At 52.3% G+C, this 17,749-nt stretch overlaps 8 protein-coding genes across 8 annotated transcripts; 6 read left to right on the forward strand and 2 right to left on the reverse strand.

The window, feature by feature from the left end:
• Positions 1-205: 205 nt before the first annotated feature.
• PtrM4_001770 (TFIIIC-sub6 domain containing protein) lies at positions 206-973 on the forward strand (the record flags this gene model as incomplete). Its single annotated transcript, XM_001941769.1, has 1 exon — positions 206-973. The coding sequence occupies one exon, from the start codon at positions 206-208 to the stop codon at positions 971-973; it is 768 nt and encodes a 255-aa protein (XP_001941804.1).
• A 1,342-nt stretch (positions 974-2,315) lies between these two features.
• PtrM4_001780 (uncharacterized protein) lies at positions 2,316-3,134 on the forward strand (the record flags this gene model as incomplete). Its single annotated transcript, XM_001941770.2, has 1 exon — positions 2,316-3,134. One exon carries the CDS (start codon positions 2,316-2,318, stop codon positions 3,132-3,134), a length of 819 nt encoding a protein of 272 aa, XP_001941805.2.
• A 76-nt stretch (positions 3,135-3,210) lies between these two features.
• On the reverse strand, positions 3,211-3,921 carry PtrM4_001790 (putative gnat family protein; the record flags this gene model as incomplete). Its single annotated transcript, XM_001941771.2, has 2 exons — positions 3,211-3,699; positions 3,748-3,921. 2 exons carry the CDS (start codon positions 3,919-3,921, stop codon positions 3,211-3,213), a joined length of 663 nt encoding a protein of 220 aa, XP_001941806.1.
• Positions 3,922-4,230: 309 nt separating this feature from the next.
• On the forward strand, positions 4,231-5,868 carry PtrM4_001800 (Rft-1 multi-domain protein; the record flags this gene model as incomplete). The annotated part of the gene is made up of 1 exon (XM_001941772.1): positions 4,231-5,868. One exon carries the CDS (start codon positions 4,231-4,233, stop codon positions 5,866-5,868), a length of 1,638 nt encoding a protein of 545 aa, XP_001941807.1.
• A 585-nt stretch (positions 5,869-6,453) lies between these two features.
• PtrM4_001810 (Exopolyphosphatase) lies at positions 6,454-8,139 on the forward strand (the record flags this gene model as incomplete). The annotated part of the gene is made up of 1 exon (XM_001941773.1): positions 6,454-8,139. The coding sequence occupies one exon, from the start codon at positions 6,454-6,456 to the stop codon at positions 8,137-8,139; it is 1,686 nt and encodes a 561-aa protein (XP_001941808.1).
• Positions 8,140-9,669: 1,530 nt separating this feature from the next.
• On the forward strand, positions 9,670-13,046 carry PtrM4_001820 (NAD-specific glutamate dehydrogenase; the record flags this gene model as incomplete). The annotated part of the gene is made up of 4 exons (XM_066102615.1): positions 9,670-10,010; positions 10,058-12,764; positions 12,835-12,940; positions 12,994-13,046. 4 exons carry the CDS (start codon positions 9,670-9,672, stop codon positions 13,044-13,046), a joined length of 3,207 nt encoding a protein of 1,068 aa, XP_065964817.1.
• A 1,381-nt stretch (positions 13,047-14,427) lies between these two features.
• PtrM4_001830 (HC2 multi-domain protein) lies at positions 14,428-14,872 on the forward strand (the record flags this gene model as incomplete). Its single annotated transcript, XM_001941775.1, has 2 exons — positions 14,428-14,455; positions 14,511-14,872. The coding sequence occupies 2 exons, from the start codon at positions 14,428-14,430 to the stop codon at positions 14,870-14,872; spliced, it is 390 nt and encodes a 129-aa protein (XP_001941810.1).
• A 318-nt stretch (positions 14,873-15,190) lies between these two features.
• On the reverse strand, positions 15,191-16,810 carry PtrM4_001840 (CypX, Cytochrome P450; the record flags this gene model as incomplete). The annotated part of the gene is made up of 3 exons (XM_001941776.2): positions 15,191-16,025; positions 16,074-16,371; positions 16,426-16,810. 3 exons carry the CDS (start codon positions 16,808-16,810, stop codon positions 15,191-15,193), a joined length of 1,518 nt encoding a protein of 505 aa, XP_001941811.1.
• Between the last annotated feature and the right edge of the window lie 939 nt (positions 16,811-17,749).

Below are 17,749 nucleotides of genomic sequence, written 5' to 3' on the forward strand. Positions count from 1 at the left end.
CGTGCTTGATACTTTGATGAAAAATTTTGCCATGTATTATCTTATAATCTCACCTTCTTGCGGATCTGTGCAGTAAGTGGGGTCGCTTCCAACTTTTCAGTCAGCTTTACCGACATTCGACACCGCTCCATTAATCGAAACTAGCCCCACCATATTGAATCCTTTGAAGTTCGCGGCCACACCCTGCAACTCCGCAACTGCAAGCATGGCCGACCAAGAAGATGACGATTGGGAGTACGAGTACGACGAGAACGAGACGGAAGACTTTTACATTCCACTCGATTTATCTAATGTTCCCGCCGCGCAAATTCCCATGGTCTCGCAAGGTAGACCGGGCCACCCGACTTTGCTAAAGAGCCGACTGCGTGCGCTGAATGCGGCTCGAGCTCAACCAGCCGTTATCGCTGCTGATACCACCAACGGGCAAGAGACGGCTACTATGGGCGAGGTACAGGTAGTAGGTCTGCATACGCCTAACCCTCTGGTTATGTACAACGGTCAGTTGCTAAGTTGCCATTGGACTTCGACTATTGGAACCGACATGTTCTTCGTGAAGCCTGATGCGAATCAGTCCCAACCGCTGCGATCCTTGCCTTCCGTAGATTTGCTGTCTCTGGGCTCTGCAAAGTTGGTTGCAAAGGTTGGAAGGCTGCGCCCGCGCGATGATCTCTTCGACAGTACTGGTGATGCGCAACAACCAACGGGGTCCATGCCAGCTCAAGGCGACACTCAAACTTCTCCCGCACAGAATTCCAACTTGGCCGGAGAACAACATTCTAGTAGCGGAGAAGTTAAACCAGCTCTGCCCAGCTTCCTTGCGAGGTTGAACGAGGCAAAAGCGAAGAAAGGAGAAAAGGCGCGCTTGGTCATCACAAAAATATCTGAAGGTTCCCGTTTGGTGGCCGAAAGGGTAGATACTACAAACCGCACCTCGGCACAATCACGTGGTGATACTGTTATGGGTGGCACTTGAACTGCATAGGCAGGAGCAATACGATAATGAAGGCGCCAAGTATTGCGCTCACTATGGGCAAAAGGACACTTCATGCAAGAGCCTGCCAGTGAAAGGTATTATTCGAACGAGGCAACGCCTACGAATTTATCCTAACTAAATCTTGCAGGCTCATAAGAAGGAAGAAGCGGCTTCCCCTTATGACGTACCTCAATGAGTGGGTGTGGTTTTTGGGAAAGGCCACCGGTGTCGTGTTAGGTACCGAATGGTTGTGGAACTGGAGTGCACGAGGGTTTACCTACAGCTCGCACTTTCCTCATCCGCGAATCGAGGTTACCTGTTACGTTAGATCCGAGTGATGAGAACTGCTGCTACGAGCTTGCACCCTGACTATCCTAATGTCACAGACTGGAGACACTCGTTCGTTTTCTCGCTGTCCTGCTATCCTATTCAACATGCATTAATCCTAAAGTACGCTTCATTGTCTGCTTGATGCGGCGACGTCCAGACATTTCAAGAGATAAAACTATGCCCGAACAAGACTTGGATAGTTCCAGTGCATACTCACCTTACCTATACCACCTATCTGGCAAAGACGTTGAGTACGAGACACGCCTCGGAGGAGATCATGCACAGAATTCACACGAAGACAGCGCCAAATTCACAAGAACAGAGGCTATCATAATGAGAGAAGTAGCATTTTGGCAACAATCGCAAACTTGCGATGAATTTTGGACACCCAGAACACGACAGCATCGTCGGGTGAGCTCTATGAACTGGCTGACCAATCTGTCTACGTGACTTCTGACGTTTTCAGGCACTCCCCACTGCGAGCCAACTCCTCAGACAATTGGAGGATAGAAAATCTTGTACAACTACCTTCTCAAACAACGGCACTGACTTCGAAGCCCTTCTTCAAGCCATCGCTTTACAGCTGCTAGCGGCTTGTTATACTGTGCTACCGGCCACAAGCGCAAACCACATCCCCATTTTCCAGCAGCGCAAGGAAACAGTAGTGATCACGGCTCTGCGCTCAAACTCTCGACATCGTCATTCCCCAGCCGCTGGCCACCAGGCTCGTCCACCTTCTGAGGCGGCCTCGTGGCCTGGACTATATGTAGGGCCATCGATTGAAGAGAGGCTGGCAGAGCATGTCAGCCGCAGACGCAAATTGCGGAACAGCAGTGAGTATGTTCCACAGTTCACAGGTAGCGGATGGACCGACGGGCCACCTCCGTTCTCACGGGAAAAGCGGTCGTCACGATCAAGATCAAGTTCCGACTCGTCATCTGAACATGGATTCTTCTCAAGGTTGGTCTGCCAGGCAGCAATACCTAAAAACTATCGGCGAAAGCACAACACCATGTTTCTAAGCCGAACCTCGAAGTCGAATCGACCAAAGCAGCTACATCCGGAATATAAGCATGCCGCAGACCGCCGATCTTCTCATCAAGACGTTACTTCACAGCCCGTACAGCGTATACCGTCTGCACATCGCCTTCGTCATACCCAATCTGCACCACGCATTGCAGTGGAAGAAGAGGCACCAGTGCAGAGCCCCCACAACTTCATACGCCACGGCTCAGATCCTTCGATCGGCAGTCCTCTCGATTACCCTTTTCAAATTCCCCGGATCAGACGCACATCTGTCACGCCGAGTGTGAGCTTGCATCAAGAATCCCCTATGCATGCTGAGGTGCGAGCGTGTGGACGAGGCGATCTCATCGCCGTCCAAGATTACTTTTATAATGTCCCCAAGACCCCGAGCCCCCCGCTACGACGACACAGTACATGGAAGGTGCCGAATTGGCGACGAAAAGACAGCAGCTCTCTATCCCCATCTATTACCGAGACCCCCGGACAGTCAAAGCGGGCAAGTGGGTATTTTGAGAGTGTCTACACTGGCAAGCATATTACACATCGAACAGATGACCCCGACCTTGCGGGACAAGAGCACGACGATGCTGGCCCTGAAATTGAGGATGATCCAAGGTTGCAGAGGATGCTGAGCAACATCATAACTACCCCCAGCGACTGCGGATCCGTCGATAGCGACATGGAAAGGATGAAGAAGCGGAAGAGCATTATCGAATCACCTGCTAAGGCTTATGAGATTGCCGAGCGATTTCAAGATAAGACCGGGGATGGGTTTGATCATTCATTGAGTAAAATACCGTGGTAGCGCGGAATGCGCAGATGACGAGGTCCGCACCGCGAAGACTCGCGTCAGACTCGGATACCTAGGCTGCACATTGAACCTATGACCCTCCTTCGCCTGTAGGCCTATACATCCTGTAAACCAACGAGTCCCTTAATCCAAGCACCGGGTTCTCAAAATCCTTGTCCCTCTTCTCGTGAAGCTTGAATCCAACCTTTGTCAAAACGTTCTGACTAGAGACCAACTCCGTATCCGTATGTGCCTCTGCGTAGTCGTATCGTGGTGCCAAGGGACCCTCAGCAGTGTTTCCGTTCTCCGTGGCCCTGTTGTTCGTACCCGCCCCCTTCATATCCTCTCCATAATGTCGCCCCGCGAAGTCTGCAATATTGCGACCAGAGTAATGCTCAAAGAACAGCGGCATGAACCCGCGCAGGGCCTCGGTTGCGTACCCGTATCCCCAATATGAGGTATTGAACATGTAGCCGATTTCTGGTGCACGAACAGCGCCTATGAGACCGATTACGCGGGGGCCAGCATGTTGCTCGAGAAGTTCGATGGCGAAGTTCCAGTTACCCTCAACGTTATGGCACTATAGAGTATTAGAGTGTATATATGGGTGAAAAGGGGGACTACAAACGCCTTGGATCCATGACCTCGCGCTCTCGAGATCGTCTGAAGGGAGTAATGACGTATGCTTCATACAGTCTGGATGTCTGCGCATCAAGAGTACGTCGTCTGCGTCGTCGAGGCGCAACGGCCTAAGCAGCAACCTTTCGGTCCTTGCGAACAATTTGGGATCAACCACTACCATCGCCACCAGATTTCAGAGTGAGGATCAAGAGTAACGCCATTTTCCTCTATGTGGCGCGCTGATTAAAAGTCAGCTTAAGAGTCAGGCTTCGTGTCGTGTGTCATCCAGCTGGGGCAGAGCTGAGCTGTGCGAGGTACCTTGCAGCAAATGGCGCTAGCTCCGACGTGTCGAACTTCAAGGTCTCGAAGTCCACACTTGTCTACCACACCGCATCCCCGACCAGACAACCAATCAACATGTCTTCTTGATCTACCTCTTACATCACTTTCAGGAGAACCGCGTCGAATTCGTCAGGCCCAGACGCTTACCATGTCGAATTCGATACTTTCCGCTTCCGCGAAAGGAGCCACCTTTCTAATCCTCCTGCAGGTGGCTTCACGGGCACTGACCTTTGCCGTCAATCAAGTCTTGTTGAGGTTTCTGTCACCGGAACTGCTCGGAGTATCCGCCCAGCTGGAGCTGTTTTCCATCTCGGTGCTTTACTTTGCACGCGAAAGTCTACGGGTGGCTCTGCAGCGACAGGCCCACGGAACACAGGTCGTCATCAACCTCTCCTACCTAGCCGTCTTTCTGGGCACGCCATTGGCCTATCTCCTGGCACTACTATGGCATCGATCCGATACGCCAAGCGTACCTTACTTTGTGGATGCGCTAATTGTGTACTGCCTGGCTACCTTATTGGAACTCTTGAGCGAGCCAGCGTTTTCGGCTGTACAGCAGAAGTTGCTCTACAAAGTGCGGGCGTCAGCAGAGAGTTCTGCCACCCTGTTGCGCTGCGTCGGAACTTGCGGCTCCGCCATGTTGGCCAGTCGAGCTGGCCTCGATATTGGAGTCTTGCCATTCGCCATTGGACAGCTAGCATACGCTTTGGCGCTACTCGTTGTCTATGCATACAAGACGTGGCCCGTGGCAAAGGCTGACGGCTTTTCTCTCTTTCCAGAAAAAGTATCCTCGACCAAAGAGAACCCAATCGTGGTGAACTACTTCTCTGCCCCTCTTCTGCGACTTACTGCATCTCTTAGCCTTCAGTCGGCCCTGAAGTACGTCCTCACCCAAGGAGACTCTCTGTTGATTACGACATTGGCGTCGCTGGCAGATCAAGGCGCATATGCGCTGGCATCAAACTATGGCGGCCTTATTGCACGCATGCTCTTTCAACCCATCGAAGAAAGCAGTCGTAATATGTTTGCCAAGCTCTGTGCCAAACCAGCGTCATCGGAAGCAGCGGGGAAGAAGGGAGAATCCAAGAAGTCGGACGAGCAAAAGCAAAATCTTGCTCAAGCGTCCAGAGTACTGAGTACTATTCTCCGTCTCTATGGGATCATTTCTTTGTTTGCAGTCACATTGGGGCCAGTACTGGCCCCTGTACTTCTCTCTATTGTCGCGGGTCAGAAATGGTCTGCGACTTCCGCCTCCAAAGTTCTGTCCACTTACTGTTATTACATACCGTTTCTGGCTATCAACGGAGTAACAGAAGGCTTTGTAGCTGCCGTTGCTACGAACAAAGAGCTGTATGCACAATCAGTCTCAATGGGTATCTTTTTTGTGCTCTTCGCAGGCAGTGCGTGGTTCTTCATCGGGCAGCTCGAAATGGGAGGCAACGGTGTAGTCTTTGCAAACACGGTCAACATGGGGTTGCGCATTGTGTGGAACACCTGGTTCATCAAGAGATTCTTTGCGCGAAACGGCTCTGGCTTCAGCGTGCTAGACACATTACCGTCGCTCACTGCTGTCGCGCCTGCTGTCGTAATACCTACACTGATGCAAACGAGGCCCGGTATCAGCTTCCTATCAAGATTCGGTATTCTTGGGGAGTTGGTCAGCATGGGTGCAGTGGGCGGTCTCTATGCTCTCCATGTTCTGTTCTTTGAGCGACAATTTCTTGTGGACTGTTATCGTATGCTGAGACCATCACGAGCTGTTCAGCAACCGGAGAAGTCGAAATGAGCGATATCCGCGAAAAGTAGGAATATGTAGAAAGAGTATTTTGAGTCAGCTTGGGAGTTTCTTCAGGAGAGGGAGAGACTACAGAGACTCTGACACATGAATGGATATATCCCACACGCACCGAATCTCCCCGATGCATCGTCGTCGCTGAGCGCCTCCTTCCTCGCTCCTAGTTCTTACCCCGCCTGATTGGCCGCGGCTTCCACTAGCGTCTGAGTTTTCCGTCACAGGCAGCGGGACCACAGAAACGTCATCGCAGACACAGGATGCTGACCACAAAGCTCTGCACATCACCAGACACTTTTGAAGCAACTTCTCAAGTAATCTGGGGGTAATAGAAACCTATGTGCCGAAACCTGGGGGTAATCGTAATCAGGGTTTGCATAAGCCGCGACATTTAAGGTACCGCTACCGAATTTCCTGGGGGTAAGAGAAACTAACCATTGAACCGAACGCCGCTTCCATCACGCCATCAAAAAAAACCACGGCTCGCACCGTCTTTCCAGGTTCTCCGCTTCCAGCTTGGCCAATACCTGGAGAACCAATCGCAAATCCGGGGAAGATCGCGCTGCCGAATCGGTCACGATGAACGAGTCAGCTCAGCTCCACGGTCTCGTGGACATGGGCAGTAATGGTATCCGCTTCTCTATCACGGACCTTGCGCCCGAAACACAGCGTATACTACCGACAGTGTACCTGGACCGCGCAGCGATATCGCTCTACGATGCACAGTACGAAAATGGTAATGTCCGGCCGATCCCGGAAGGCACTATCAAGCAAGTCATCAAATCATTGTTGCGGTTCAAAGCGACGTGTCAGGATTTTGGGGTACCCCAGAAACAAATTCGTATAGTGGCTACGGAAGCTACGAGAAAGGCGGCAAACTCGGAAGATTTCCAAGGCAAAATCAAGGATGCTACGGGGTGGGCTGTCGAGCTATTGCCAAAGGAGATGGAGGGAAGGATTGGGGCGCTTGGTGTAGCAAGCTCGTATGAAAACGTCGTAGGGCTGATGATGGACCTTGGAGGTGGTTCCACACAGCTTACATGGATAACGACCAAGCATGGTAAAGTTGACATGTGTGAGAAAGGCAGTGCAAGTCTACCATACGGTGCAGCAGCTCTCACGAAACGGCTTGAGCAGGCGGGCTCTCCTGAAAGCGAAACATACAAGGCATTTGAGAGTGAAGTGCTCGCTGATCTGAAAGCTGCCGTTCGAGACATTCAAATTCCCAAGCATCTTCTCGACCGATGCAGCTCATCCGAGGGCCTTCACCTGTACCTATCCGGAGGTGGCTTCCGGGGCTGGGGATTTGTGCTCATGTCTGAACATGGGATCCAGCCGTATCCTATACCGATCATCAACGGTTTCCGTACAACTAGCGATTTGTTCCATGACACGCAAGCTATCCAGGCAGCCGTGCAGAAGGAGGATACGCCCGACATGTTCCGCGTGTCTGCTCGAAGGGCAAGCCAAGTGCCTTCGGTGGCTTTCCTAGTCAGTTGCTTATCCAAAGCGCTACCAAGCATTACAGACGTATACTTTTGCCAAGGCGGTGTAAGAGAGGGCATGTATTTTACGGAAATGGATACGAAAACTAGGGCATACCCGCCTTTGATGGCAGCAACAAGACCCCATGCTCGGTCTGGATGCTCCGAGTTTGCAGAAATGCTGCGCAAAGCTTTTGTGCCTCCGCCATCAGCTGTTCGCGAAGCAATCTTCAGTATTACGATGATCCATGCATTTACATACGCCATGTTTGCACATATGGCGCAAGTCAAGGATCTCCGGAGTGGATCGGCTCTCAGGAGTACGACGACTGGTATCTTCTCTGCTGCTCATGGGCTCAGCCACGAAGATCGCGCCCTTCTTGCTATCCTACTTTGCGAGCGCTACGGCGGCTACAGTTCTATCAGTCCAACCGAACAAGACTTCTACAGGCGGATGCTGCAGCTCGTCCCGGAGGACGTTAGATGGTGGTGCATGTATCTTGGCCGCGTAGCCGCTGTTCTTGCCAGCGTATACCCAGCAGGTACAATTCGGGAGAAACGAGTTGAGGTAAATGTACAGTGGCTTACAACGAAGAAAGACCATGAGAAGCTGTGTATAGATTTCAAATTCAGCAAAGAACCGGATGAGCTAGACGAAGGTCTCTTTGCAGCACTCAAGAAGGTTGAAAAGGCGGGCAAGAAGAAGAACTGGATTGGAGGACACGGACACAAGGTACTGTTGACAGTCAATGGGAGGGAATACGGCGAGGAGGAAAATTAGACGCCATGAATCAGAGAAACCCGTATAGGCGATGCAGCTGATGTTCAGGTATGGTGACTTTTGCGGTCCGTTCGCGGCGTTCAATAGTCAAATTTTGCTTGTTAAGATTCGTGGCAATCAGGGTCTCGGCCAGATGTCTCTAGACGCCGCACAGCAGGTGACGATAGTGCATCGTGACTTACTGGCTAGGTTTGCTCGGATCCAACGGGTCTTAGGCGAGGGCATCGTGACATCGTGACCTCTAGCGGGTGACGAGCTGGGTTCCATAACGGGCGCGGCAACGACACGTGCGGGCTTTGCCCAGTGCTAAGGGGCCACGTACAGTCATGGAAACAACGTCGTTTGGGCGTGTGCGGCGCCAAGGATCGTGAGTTTTCTGCACGACGCGTAGTGGCGAGGTTCAAAGTGCGGTAGTCGAGTGCCACTACTGCGGCATCCTTGGCCGGTCACTAAGCAGTCTTAGCCCTGGAGGGGGCACCAAAAGTAGACCGGCCGGGTAGCAGACACAAATGGTGCAAGTATGCGGGGCCGCAGCGCAATATGCAGTATGCAAGTCTGATGATGGCTTGTCCGGCCGCACTCGCGGAAAACTCTGAACCATGCTTGAGGCTTTTTTTTTCTGCTGTCTTTGGGCGTCTGGCCTAGTTGCAAGGTCAGGTTGAAGGAGTCGAGGGGGGGGGGGGGGAGGGGGCTTGCAGGTGGTGCTTCATTACGTGAAGTTGGGGCCATGCAGTGCTAGCGGGCCATGATCCATGTTTTGTCTGGGGAAGCTCGACACGCTCGGTTTGCCGCGGGCCAATCTATTCAGGTACGCCGCATAAGACTTCGACAAACGTGGAGGTATATAAATCATGGTCGTCGACGCCGCATTTTCAGGCTTTGGCCTTGTGTCTCATCTCCCTCTGTCTTACTGCACAGCTACAGCCTTATCTTCGGATAGACGTGCGTGCCATCCGTCATTCGTCATCCATCGCCTTCTTGTTTCACCACCAGGCACCGTGAGAGATAGCAGCGTGGTACCACGGAAAGCTTCAGGACGTCTGGTTAGTGACGGACATTTCTATTTTAAGACAAAGAGCGCAGAACCGTCCCCATGCTCGCCGGATTCCCCACCTCCAGCCAGGGAGAGCAGAAAGAGCGGTGGATCAGCTGCCCAATTGTCGAGACGTTGCTTATCCGAGCCGTCACTGACGGCTGAAAAGGCTTGTCCTGTCTATCTGTAACGTTGGACTAAGAAGCAGACTAGTCCTTCTGCCCTGGTTCCGGTGTTTTTTCTGCGCGTCTTACAGTTTTGCAAGTCGGGCGCGCTCAGATGCTGCGTCGTAAAGGGTTCCACTAATTCTTGACTTTAGTAGGCCAGACACCCCCGCTACCGACCAAACTCCGTCACGCTATTGTGCAGACGCTTTTGCGATTCATCATACCGCTCCTCTTGCCAATTGCCCACTGTTACAGCAGCATTGTCGAAGAGCATCCCCCGCTATATCTTTACCTGCACCGGCGACCGACAGCCAGCAGCATACGCCCAACATGGCTTCCACCCCAATTGATGCTGCCAATGGACAGCCTCAGAACAAGCAGCTCGACCAGGTCGTCAACCAGCCAGACCGACGCCCCTCGCCCCTCCCCACACATCTGAGCTTGCCCGGCTCAGGATACTCGACACCCCGCACAATTCCCCAAGAAGGCTCGGGCGGCTCAGGATATGTCGCGCCCGTCTTCGAGGGCAAGGAGAAGCAGATGGAGGCCGTCATGGACGGTGTCGAGGAGAAGGGCTTCATGCCTCCAGAGCTTGTTGAGTCGGAAACAAAGTGGTTCTACAACGAGCTGGGCATTGACGACATGTACTTTGCTACCGAGACAGTAGAAGCGTAAGAATGGCCGGATGTATATCGAGACTACGCTAACAGTTTGCCAGAATCATAAGCCATATCCACTCCCTCTACGCTGCAAAGGTCGCCGCTTATGCGAGGGACGACAAGCGTCTTGAGATCCGGCTCGAGAAGGAGGCCGCAGACCACGCCGTGTACATTGATACCAGCAGACCCGGTGTGTCTGTCATAGACGGTCCCCAATACGAACAGCGCCTAGGCAAGAGGTACCTGGCTGTCTCAAAGCCAGGCCTTGCCTACCGTGTGGAGAGTTTCCGCTCCGAGAGCCCGCTGCCAGGAAGCGAGGACCAACAATTGCGCTGCTACTTTGTCTACCAATGTGACTTTGTGGAGCCCAACCCCAGCGAGACCGAAACCGACATTGAGAAGATTGGTGACAAGCGCTTCTTGCAAAAGGCGACTGCCAACACAAAGGTCATCTACCAACAGATTCTGCAAGTCGCTGCAGAGCGAACTGGCCCTGTCATTGACCACTTTGACATTGAAGGCTCAAGAGACAAGCGGTTGGTCGTTGGTTTCAAGCGCGGCAGTGCCCTTGGTCTGTTCAGCGCCTTGAGCGACTTGTACCATTACTACGGTCTGACGACGTCGCGAAAGTATGTCGAGCAATTCTCCAACGGTTACACAGTCATGTCTCTGTACCTGCGTCCACTACCTGGTGCCGCTGGAGCCAAGCACCCACCCATCGAGGCGTCGATTCACCAGATCACCAAGGAGGTTTCGCTGCTCTACTGTCTCCCACAAAACAAGTTCCAGACGCTCTTTGCCACCAGCAGATTGAGTCTGCAGGAGACCATTTACGCACACTGTGTATGGGTCTTCATCACCCACTTCCTTAACCGTCTGGGAAGCGAGTACACGGCTCTATCAGCCATCTTGGACACGGAGAACAGCGTACACGCCGAGTTGCTATCTAAGCTCAAGCGCAGATTGCGTGCTGAGACCTTCACCGCTGATTACATCTACGAGATCATCATGACATACCCCGAGCTTGTACACACCCTGTACCTGCCGTTCGCCAAGACTCACTACGTGCAGACGAGGGGACAGGAGGATGATTTCCTACCAACCCTGAGTTATCTCCGCCTACAGGTCGACAAGGTCCAGACTGACAAGGAGCTGACTGACACCATCAACAAGGCCGTCGTCAACGACCACCACGAGATGGTCATGACCTCTTTCCGTGTCTTCAACAGCTCTGTGCTCAAGACCAACTTTTACACCCCTACCAAGGTTGCCATCAGCTTCCGCATGAACCCCAACTTCCTCCCATCGTCGGAATACCCCCAGCCATTGTACGGAATGTTCCTCGTCATTGGCTCCGAGTTCCGTGGTTTCCACCTTCGTTTCCGCGACATTGCTCGTGGCGGTATCCGTATCGTCAAGTCTAGGAGTCAGGAAGCATACTCCATCAACGCGCGTTCCATGTTTGACGAGAACTACAACCTCGCAAACACACAACAGCGCAAGAACAAGGATATCCCTGAGGGTGGTTCCAAGGGTGTCGTTTTGCTTGACTTTAAGCATCAGGACAAGGCGCGGGGTGCTTTTGAAAAATACATTGACAGTATCCTCGATCTGCTCCTGCCGCCTACTAGTCCTGGTATCAAGGACCCTATTGTAGATCTGCATGGCAAGGAGGAAATTCTCTTCATGGGTCCTGATGAGAACACTGCCGATCTTGTCGACTGGGCTACCGAGCATGCTCGCATTCGTGGTGCGCCGTGGTGGAAGTCTTTCTTCACTGGAAAGAGCCCCAAGCTGGGTGGTATTCCTCACGACCGCTATGGCATGACTACCTTGTCCGTTCGCGAGTACGTCTTGGGTATCTACCGCAAACTCAACCTCGACCCCAGCAAAGTCCGCAAGTTGCAGACCGGTGGCCCTGATGGTGACCTTGGATCGAACGAGATCTTGCTCAGCAACGAGAAGTACGTTGCCATTATAGATGGTTCCGGTGTTCTAGTCGACCACAAGGGTATCAATCACCCGGAGCTCATTCGCCTGGCCAAGGGACGCAAGATGATCAACGAGTTTGACATTTCCAAGCTTTCTTCAGAGGGTTACCGCGTTCTGGTCGACGACACCAACGTACGCCTTCCTAATGGAGACCTTGTCTACAACGGTACCACCTTCCGAAACACATTCCATCTTCGCAGCGACATGCACTACGACACTTTTGTTCCCTGCGGTGGTCGACCTGAATCCATTGACCTGTCGACCGCGAGCAAGCTCATTGTTGACGGCAAGTCAGTAATCCCATACATTGTCGAAGGTGCCAACCTCTTCATCACCCAAGACGCCAAGCTCCGTCTCGAGAAGGCCGGCTGCATTTTGTACAAGGATGCCTCCGCCAACAAGGGCGGTGTTACATCTTCCTCGCTCGAGGTCCTTGCCTCCTTGTCCTTTGACGATGAAAGCTTCATCAAGCACATGTGCGTTGGCGAAGACGGCCAAGCCCCAGAGTTCTACAACAACTACGTCCGCGAAGTCCAAAAGACTATCCAGAACAACGCTCGTCTCGAATTCGAAGCCATCTGGCGCGAACACCAGGCCACAGGCCAGCCTCGCAGCACTCTTAGTGACACTCTCAGTACCGCCATCACCAAGCTGGACGAGGAGCTACAAAACACTGATCTCTGGAAGAATGTCGAGTTCAGGAAGTCTGTTCTCAAGGAGGCTTTGCCGAACATCTTGCTGGAGAAGATTGGTTTGGACAAAATTATTGAGAGGGTAAGTCATATCTGTCTGTTGATGTTTGTGGTGGTTCGATTGATTAGAAGCTAACGTATGTGTAACATAGGTACCGGATAACTACCTCCGAGCCATCTTTGGTAGTTACCTTGCTAGTCGCTTTGTGTACGAGCACGGTGTGTCGGCTAGCCAGTTTGCTTTCTTCGACTTTATGAGTAAGAGGATGCAGAAGGGTGCTGCTTCTGCTGCTGCCGCTGCTGCTCATTAGAAGTGCCCAATAGAAGGTCCATGTTCACGAATTTTTTTACGAATGTGGGATGAGGAAAAGGAAAGACGGATGGGTTATAGAGGCGTTTTTTACGGGCAAGCAAAAAAGTCGGGTTCTTTTGGGATGTGGAGGAGGAAAGAAGATGTTCTGAACTCCTTGGATGGCGCTTAGGAATGGTGATCTACAACTGTTTGCTGGTCGCTCGCTGGCTAGGGACGCGATCGCTTGCCATGGCCCTGTGGGATGGCATGGGTGGGATTAAGGGTTTATTTATGTGTACCAATGAGATGGAATCACATTGATGAATGAACTTATTGGAAATATGCTTGCCCTATTGTGAAGACCTCGTGTGAAAAAAACGCAGGTACTGTACGTTGGGCGCTTACAGCCAGCCAGCTGCCCAGGTACGCGAAGTACGTAGCCAAGTTGTGTGTCGCAATCCTTTGCGGCGCGGAGCTCCTCAGACCCAGACCCAGACCTCGGTCTATTCTGGCTTATCTCACTCGCGCAGCTTGCGCAGCGCAACAATCAGGGAAATAGTAGATCCTTCCCAGCACCAGCGCCAGCGCCAGCTCCGTTAGTCTCTGGATGATGTGCTTCCTACCCACCCACACTTGGACTTGAGAATGTGTGGTATCCACTTATTCCTGATTGGCTCCCATGGTACTCGTTGTCATGTGCGCGTGCGTGCATATGTCGCTGGTACTGGTTTTTGTGAGACACATGGTTGCTGCTGCTGCTGCTGTTCGTTTAAAGTGCGCTGTTTTCCCCCCCGCCTGGGTGAGAAACGGCTTACTTCTTCACACTCATACGGCAAAAGATTTTGGGATTTTTTTGGTAAGTTTTTATCTTTTTCTGGGGGGATTTTTTGTCGTGTTTGGTGCAGGTTTTTTTTCTTCACGTTATCCTACGGGTTTGAGGCCGTTGTGTCGCGCTGAATGTGCTGGTTTTGCGCGAGAGGGCGACAGAGAGGAGGGGAGGGGGGGGCGTGTGTCGCGTTGAATGTGTCTCCCTTTCCCGTCTTGCCTCCCCATCGATGTAACTGGTTTTGTCGCCTGAAGCGCGAGATTTGTTGTATCTACCACGTTCTTCTCTTATACGAGGGCGCCATGAAGATCATTCGGTCTCGCCGCGTATTTCTTCGGACGAAAAGAGCAGGAAGGGCCAAAAGAGGGGAAAAGAGAGGGGAGGCGGTCAACAAAAAAAATCAGGGAGAAAGGGCAAGCTCTCAACCGTTGTCGCGCGCGTGTGTGTGTGTGTGGCGGTGTCAGCGCGTTCATGTTCATCTTTTGGATTTACGACTGGAATTGAAACGAGGTTGTGATGGTTTGGTTTACTAACTTTGTAGCTTAGAGAACTCGATAACAACACCAGCACCGATATACCCACAGACTCTACAAAAGTAGAAGAGAAGAGAGTCAGAAACTAGACATCATGGCCGCAACTACACGTGCACGAACTGGTCCGTCCCTCCCCATCCAACCCACCAACCCATCCAGCTAACACCCGCTCTACAGGAAACTCCAAACCCCGCCTCCTCACCACCATCCAAAACACCCTCACCCCCACCAAAAACACCACAAAAGCAAATACATCCAAACCGCGCTCCTCCAATAAAGTCGTCTCTGGCCGCGTAGGAAAAGCCTCTCCTTCTACCACCACCACTAAGAAAACAACCACTGCAAAGAAGACCCCCGCTGCCAAAGCAGCAAACGTCAAAATGGTAAAGAAACCACGCACCAAGACGGAGAAGGTTGTGGATGCTGTTACCGGTACGGCGGAGAAGGTGGTGGGGGATTTGGAGGGGAAGAGTGGGAAGAAGGCTGCGGGAACGAGGAAGGTTAGGGGGACTGATAGGATGGCTGCGAGAAGGGTTTAGGGGTTGTGTGGGATGGGATGGGGATAGAGACAGGAAGGGGAGAAGGGAGGCGTTTTTGTGATTTTCATTAGTAAAGATACCCGATACCTACAGTTGAATGTATATCTTTTGGATTTATTGACACGGATATTATGAATATGAGAGTAAGACGAGAACAGTGGCTTTCTTTCATCAGAAGTGATTTCTGCATAAAATATGTAGATTGCGTGACTGAATTCGTTACTGCATGATTACTAAAAACCTGCTTTATACACGATACCAAACTTATACCCGATTTTACCTGCCTAACAAAACGCTCAAACACACATACCCATCTGCCTACCGAAACGCAACCCTGACCTCATTCGCCGGCTGCAATACAATATCAGCATGTAGACCCGGCTCCACGTCACCCATCCGATTCTCCACTGTCTCGAACCGCTGGAACAAGCGCACAAGTGTGTATCCCATCTCGGTAAGCGCAAATTGCTGGCCAATACAAATTCTGGGACCACCGTTGAACGGGACATAAGTCCAGCTCTTCGGGGTCCAGGAGTTCCATCGGTCGGGGGCAAAGTCCGCAGCGGGAGGGAATTCAGCGGAGGGAGTAGGATAAATGTCGGTGCGGCGCTGCATGATGAGAGTGGAGTAGCTGATTGGAGTGCCAGCGAGGATACCAATGGGTTGTTGGCCGTCGGGGCCACCGCCGGTCGGAAGCGTGGTGTCTTTGAGGGCGACGCGGACGTTGTAGGGGACGACGGGGTAGAGGCGGAGGGTTTCGTTTAGGATGTGTTGGAGGTATTTCATGCTCTTCAAGTCGTCGTATGTAGGCTTGCGGTCCAGGCCGACGGTGTCCATGATTTCTTGTCTCAGCTTGGCGGTTATAGCTGGGTCCTTGGAGAGGTGGTAGATGACCCACGTTAGGGTACACGCAGTGGTGTCGCGGCCGGCTAGAAGGACGTTGACGAGTTGGTCACGGAGCATGTGTCGATCGCGGGTGTAGCCGGCGAGGGCGTGGAGGAAGGTGTAGCCCTGGTCGTGGCTGGTTTTCTTCTCGAGTTCTTCGGGGGAGAGGGAGAGGGCAGTGTCGATGAAGGGGATTACGAAGTCGTTGATGATCTGGACGGACTCGTAGAAACCCATCCTGCGACGGGGAACAGCCCAATTTAGTGGACTATGGATGGTCAGCGGTAGTTTTCAACAAAGGCGTGAGGATACATACCCAACTCGAGCGACGAGACTCTGTACACGCTGGGCGTTGTAGAAGGCGTCAGCAAACACCGTCTTGGGAACTTCCAGACTGCCCACGCTTTGTCCAAGCAAGAAATGTGTAGCAGCGTCCAATGTAAACCTAAACATCAAATCGAGGGTGTTAATTTCCTGACTCTGTTCGATCTTGGAGATGAGGATTTGGCTATGCTGTTCGAAGATGTCAATGTCGCTAAGGCGGTCTTTGACAAATTGCGGTCGAATGAGCTGGCGCGAATTGTGCCATAGTTGGCCGTCGGTGGTGAAGATGCCTGTCCATAGACTGTTAGAATGGTGCCCAACTTCATGCTGTGATAGCTACATACCGTTACCGAGAAAGTCATGCCAATCCAACCTGAATTGTTCTCCCTTGCCAAAGTCCTTGAATTGTGTTGCCAGAATAGCCTTGATATTCTCCGGGTCCGCAGTCATGAGGACTCGCTCTCCTATGCCAACTTCGACTGTGTATCGGCCGGGTCCGCACCACTTGTCAAATACAGCTGTCCACATTTCGTATATTTTGTTGTCCATGGCATTCACGACGGCGTGGTAGGCGAAATCCAGGCCATATGGAACATAGGACGTCCGAATGGGCGCGCGAGCGCCAAGTTTGCGGATTCGCGCATTGAGGTAGACATCCCGTGCTACCCTGTAGCTAACGAAAAGGACGGCGAGGGCACCCAAGAGGTACGGTACAGAAATTGCGATCATGGCAGGCGAGATAGGCAGTTTCTCAGTGAGGTATGAAAGAGGTTAGCGATCGATATATAAGGCAGCGGCCATCCGCGTGACGTCAAAGAGTAAGTGGTGCCGTCGCACGAAATCTCGGGATTGACAAGGAAGCCGAGTTTTGACTGTCGCTTCACATTCAAGAACACCAGGTCGTGTGCCGCGGGGCCAACCTTTATGGGTAGCCTATGCTTTTTCATCTCCTCTTCCAGGCGCCCTAAGGCATTTGGCTTGCGCCTCGGCATGGACGTTTACAGTATACGGCGGCGCGGAAAACCTATGCCCAACGTATAGGAAAGCGTCTAGAGATGGGCTAGACAGGTCTGAGGTAGCTTTTGAATTGAAAGCGGGGAAAGACGATCCAGCTCCATGTCAAGCATGGGAGCAGGGAGGACTGGACTGAGTTTATCAAATCTCGCTTTCGCTTCGGAAGCCTTGGGTTTCCGAGTGCCGGGTGGGGATGCACAATCTTTCCCCTTTCTGAGAAAGACCGAAGTCATACCAGAGGAATGTTCGAAAAAGTTGGCACCCGTCACAAGAGGAGGAGATGCGTAACATGTCGTCTCATGGGTGATTAGCCGGTCCGGTGGATCCTCAGGGTGTTGAAACAGTATTTCGTCGACATTGTCAGCGCTAACATCGGAACTCAATGCGTAGTATTGAAGTAAGCGCGGGAGGGGTTGATATGCGTCGATGCGGATGAGCAGGCGTTGCTCGACATTTATATGATGGCGAGGGCGAGGCTGACGCTGACGCTGACGCTGGTGTGTCCTGTGGCCGGCTGAAGATGCATATCTGCCCCACCAACTCACGCGACTGGGAACGTCTTCCAAGGTTGAGCTAAGCTGCGCGATGCCACCTCGTATACGCACCTGGACGGTCGTTCGTCCACACCCAACAGGGTGTTAAAGGCACCGTGGT

This window comes from Pyrenophora tritici-repentis, chromosome 1 (genome assembly GCF_003171515.1).
Source record: "Pyrenophora tritici-repentis strain M4 chromosome 1, whole genome shotgun sequence".
NCBI classification, from domain to species: domain Eukaryota; kingdom Fungi; phylum Ascomycota; class Dothideomycetes; order Pleosporales; family Pleosporaceae; genus Pyrenophora; species Pyrenophora tritici-repentis.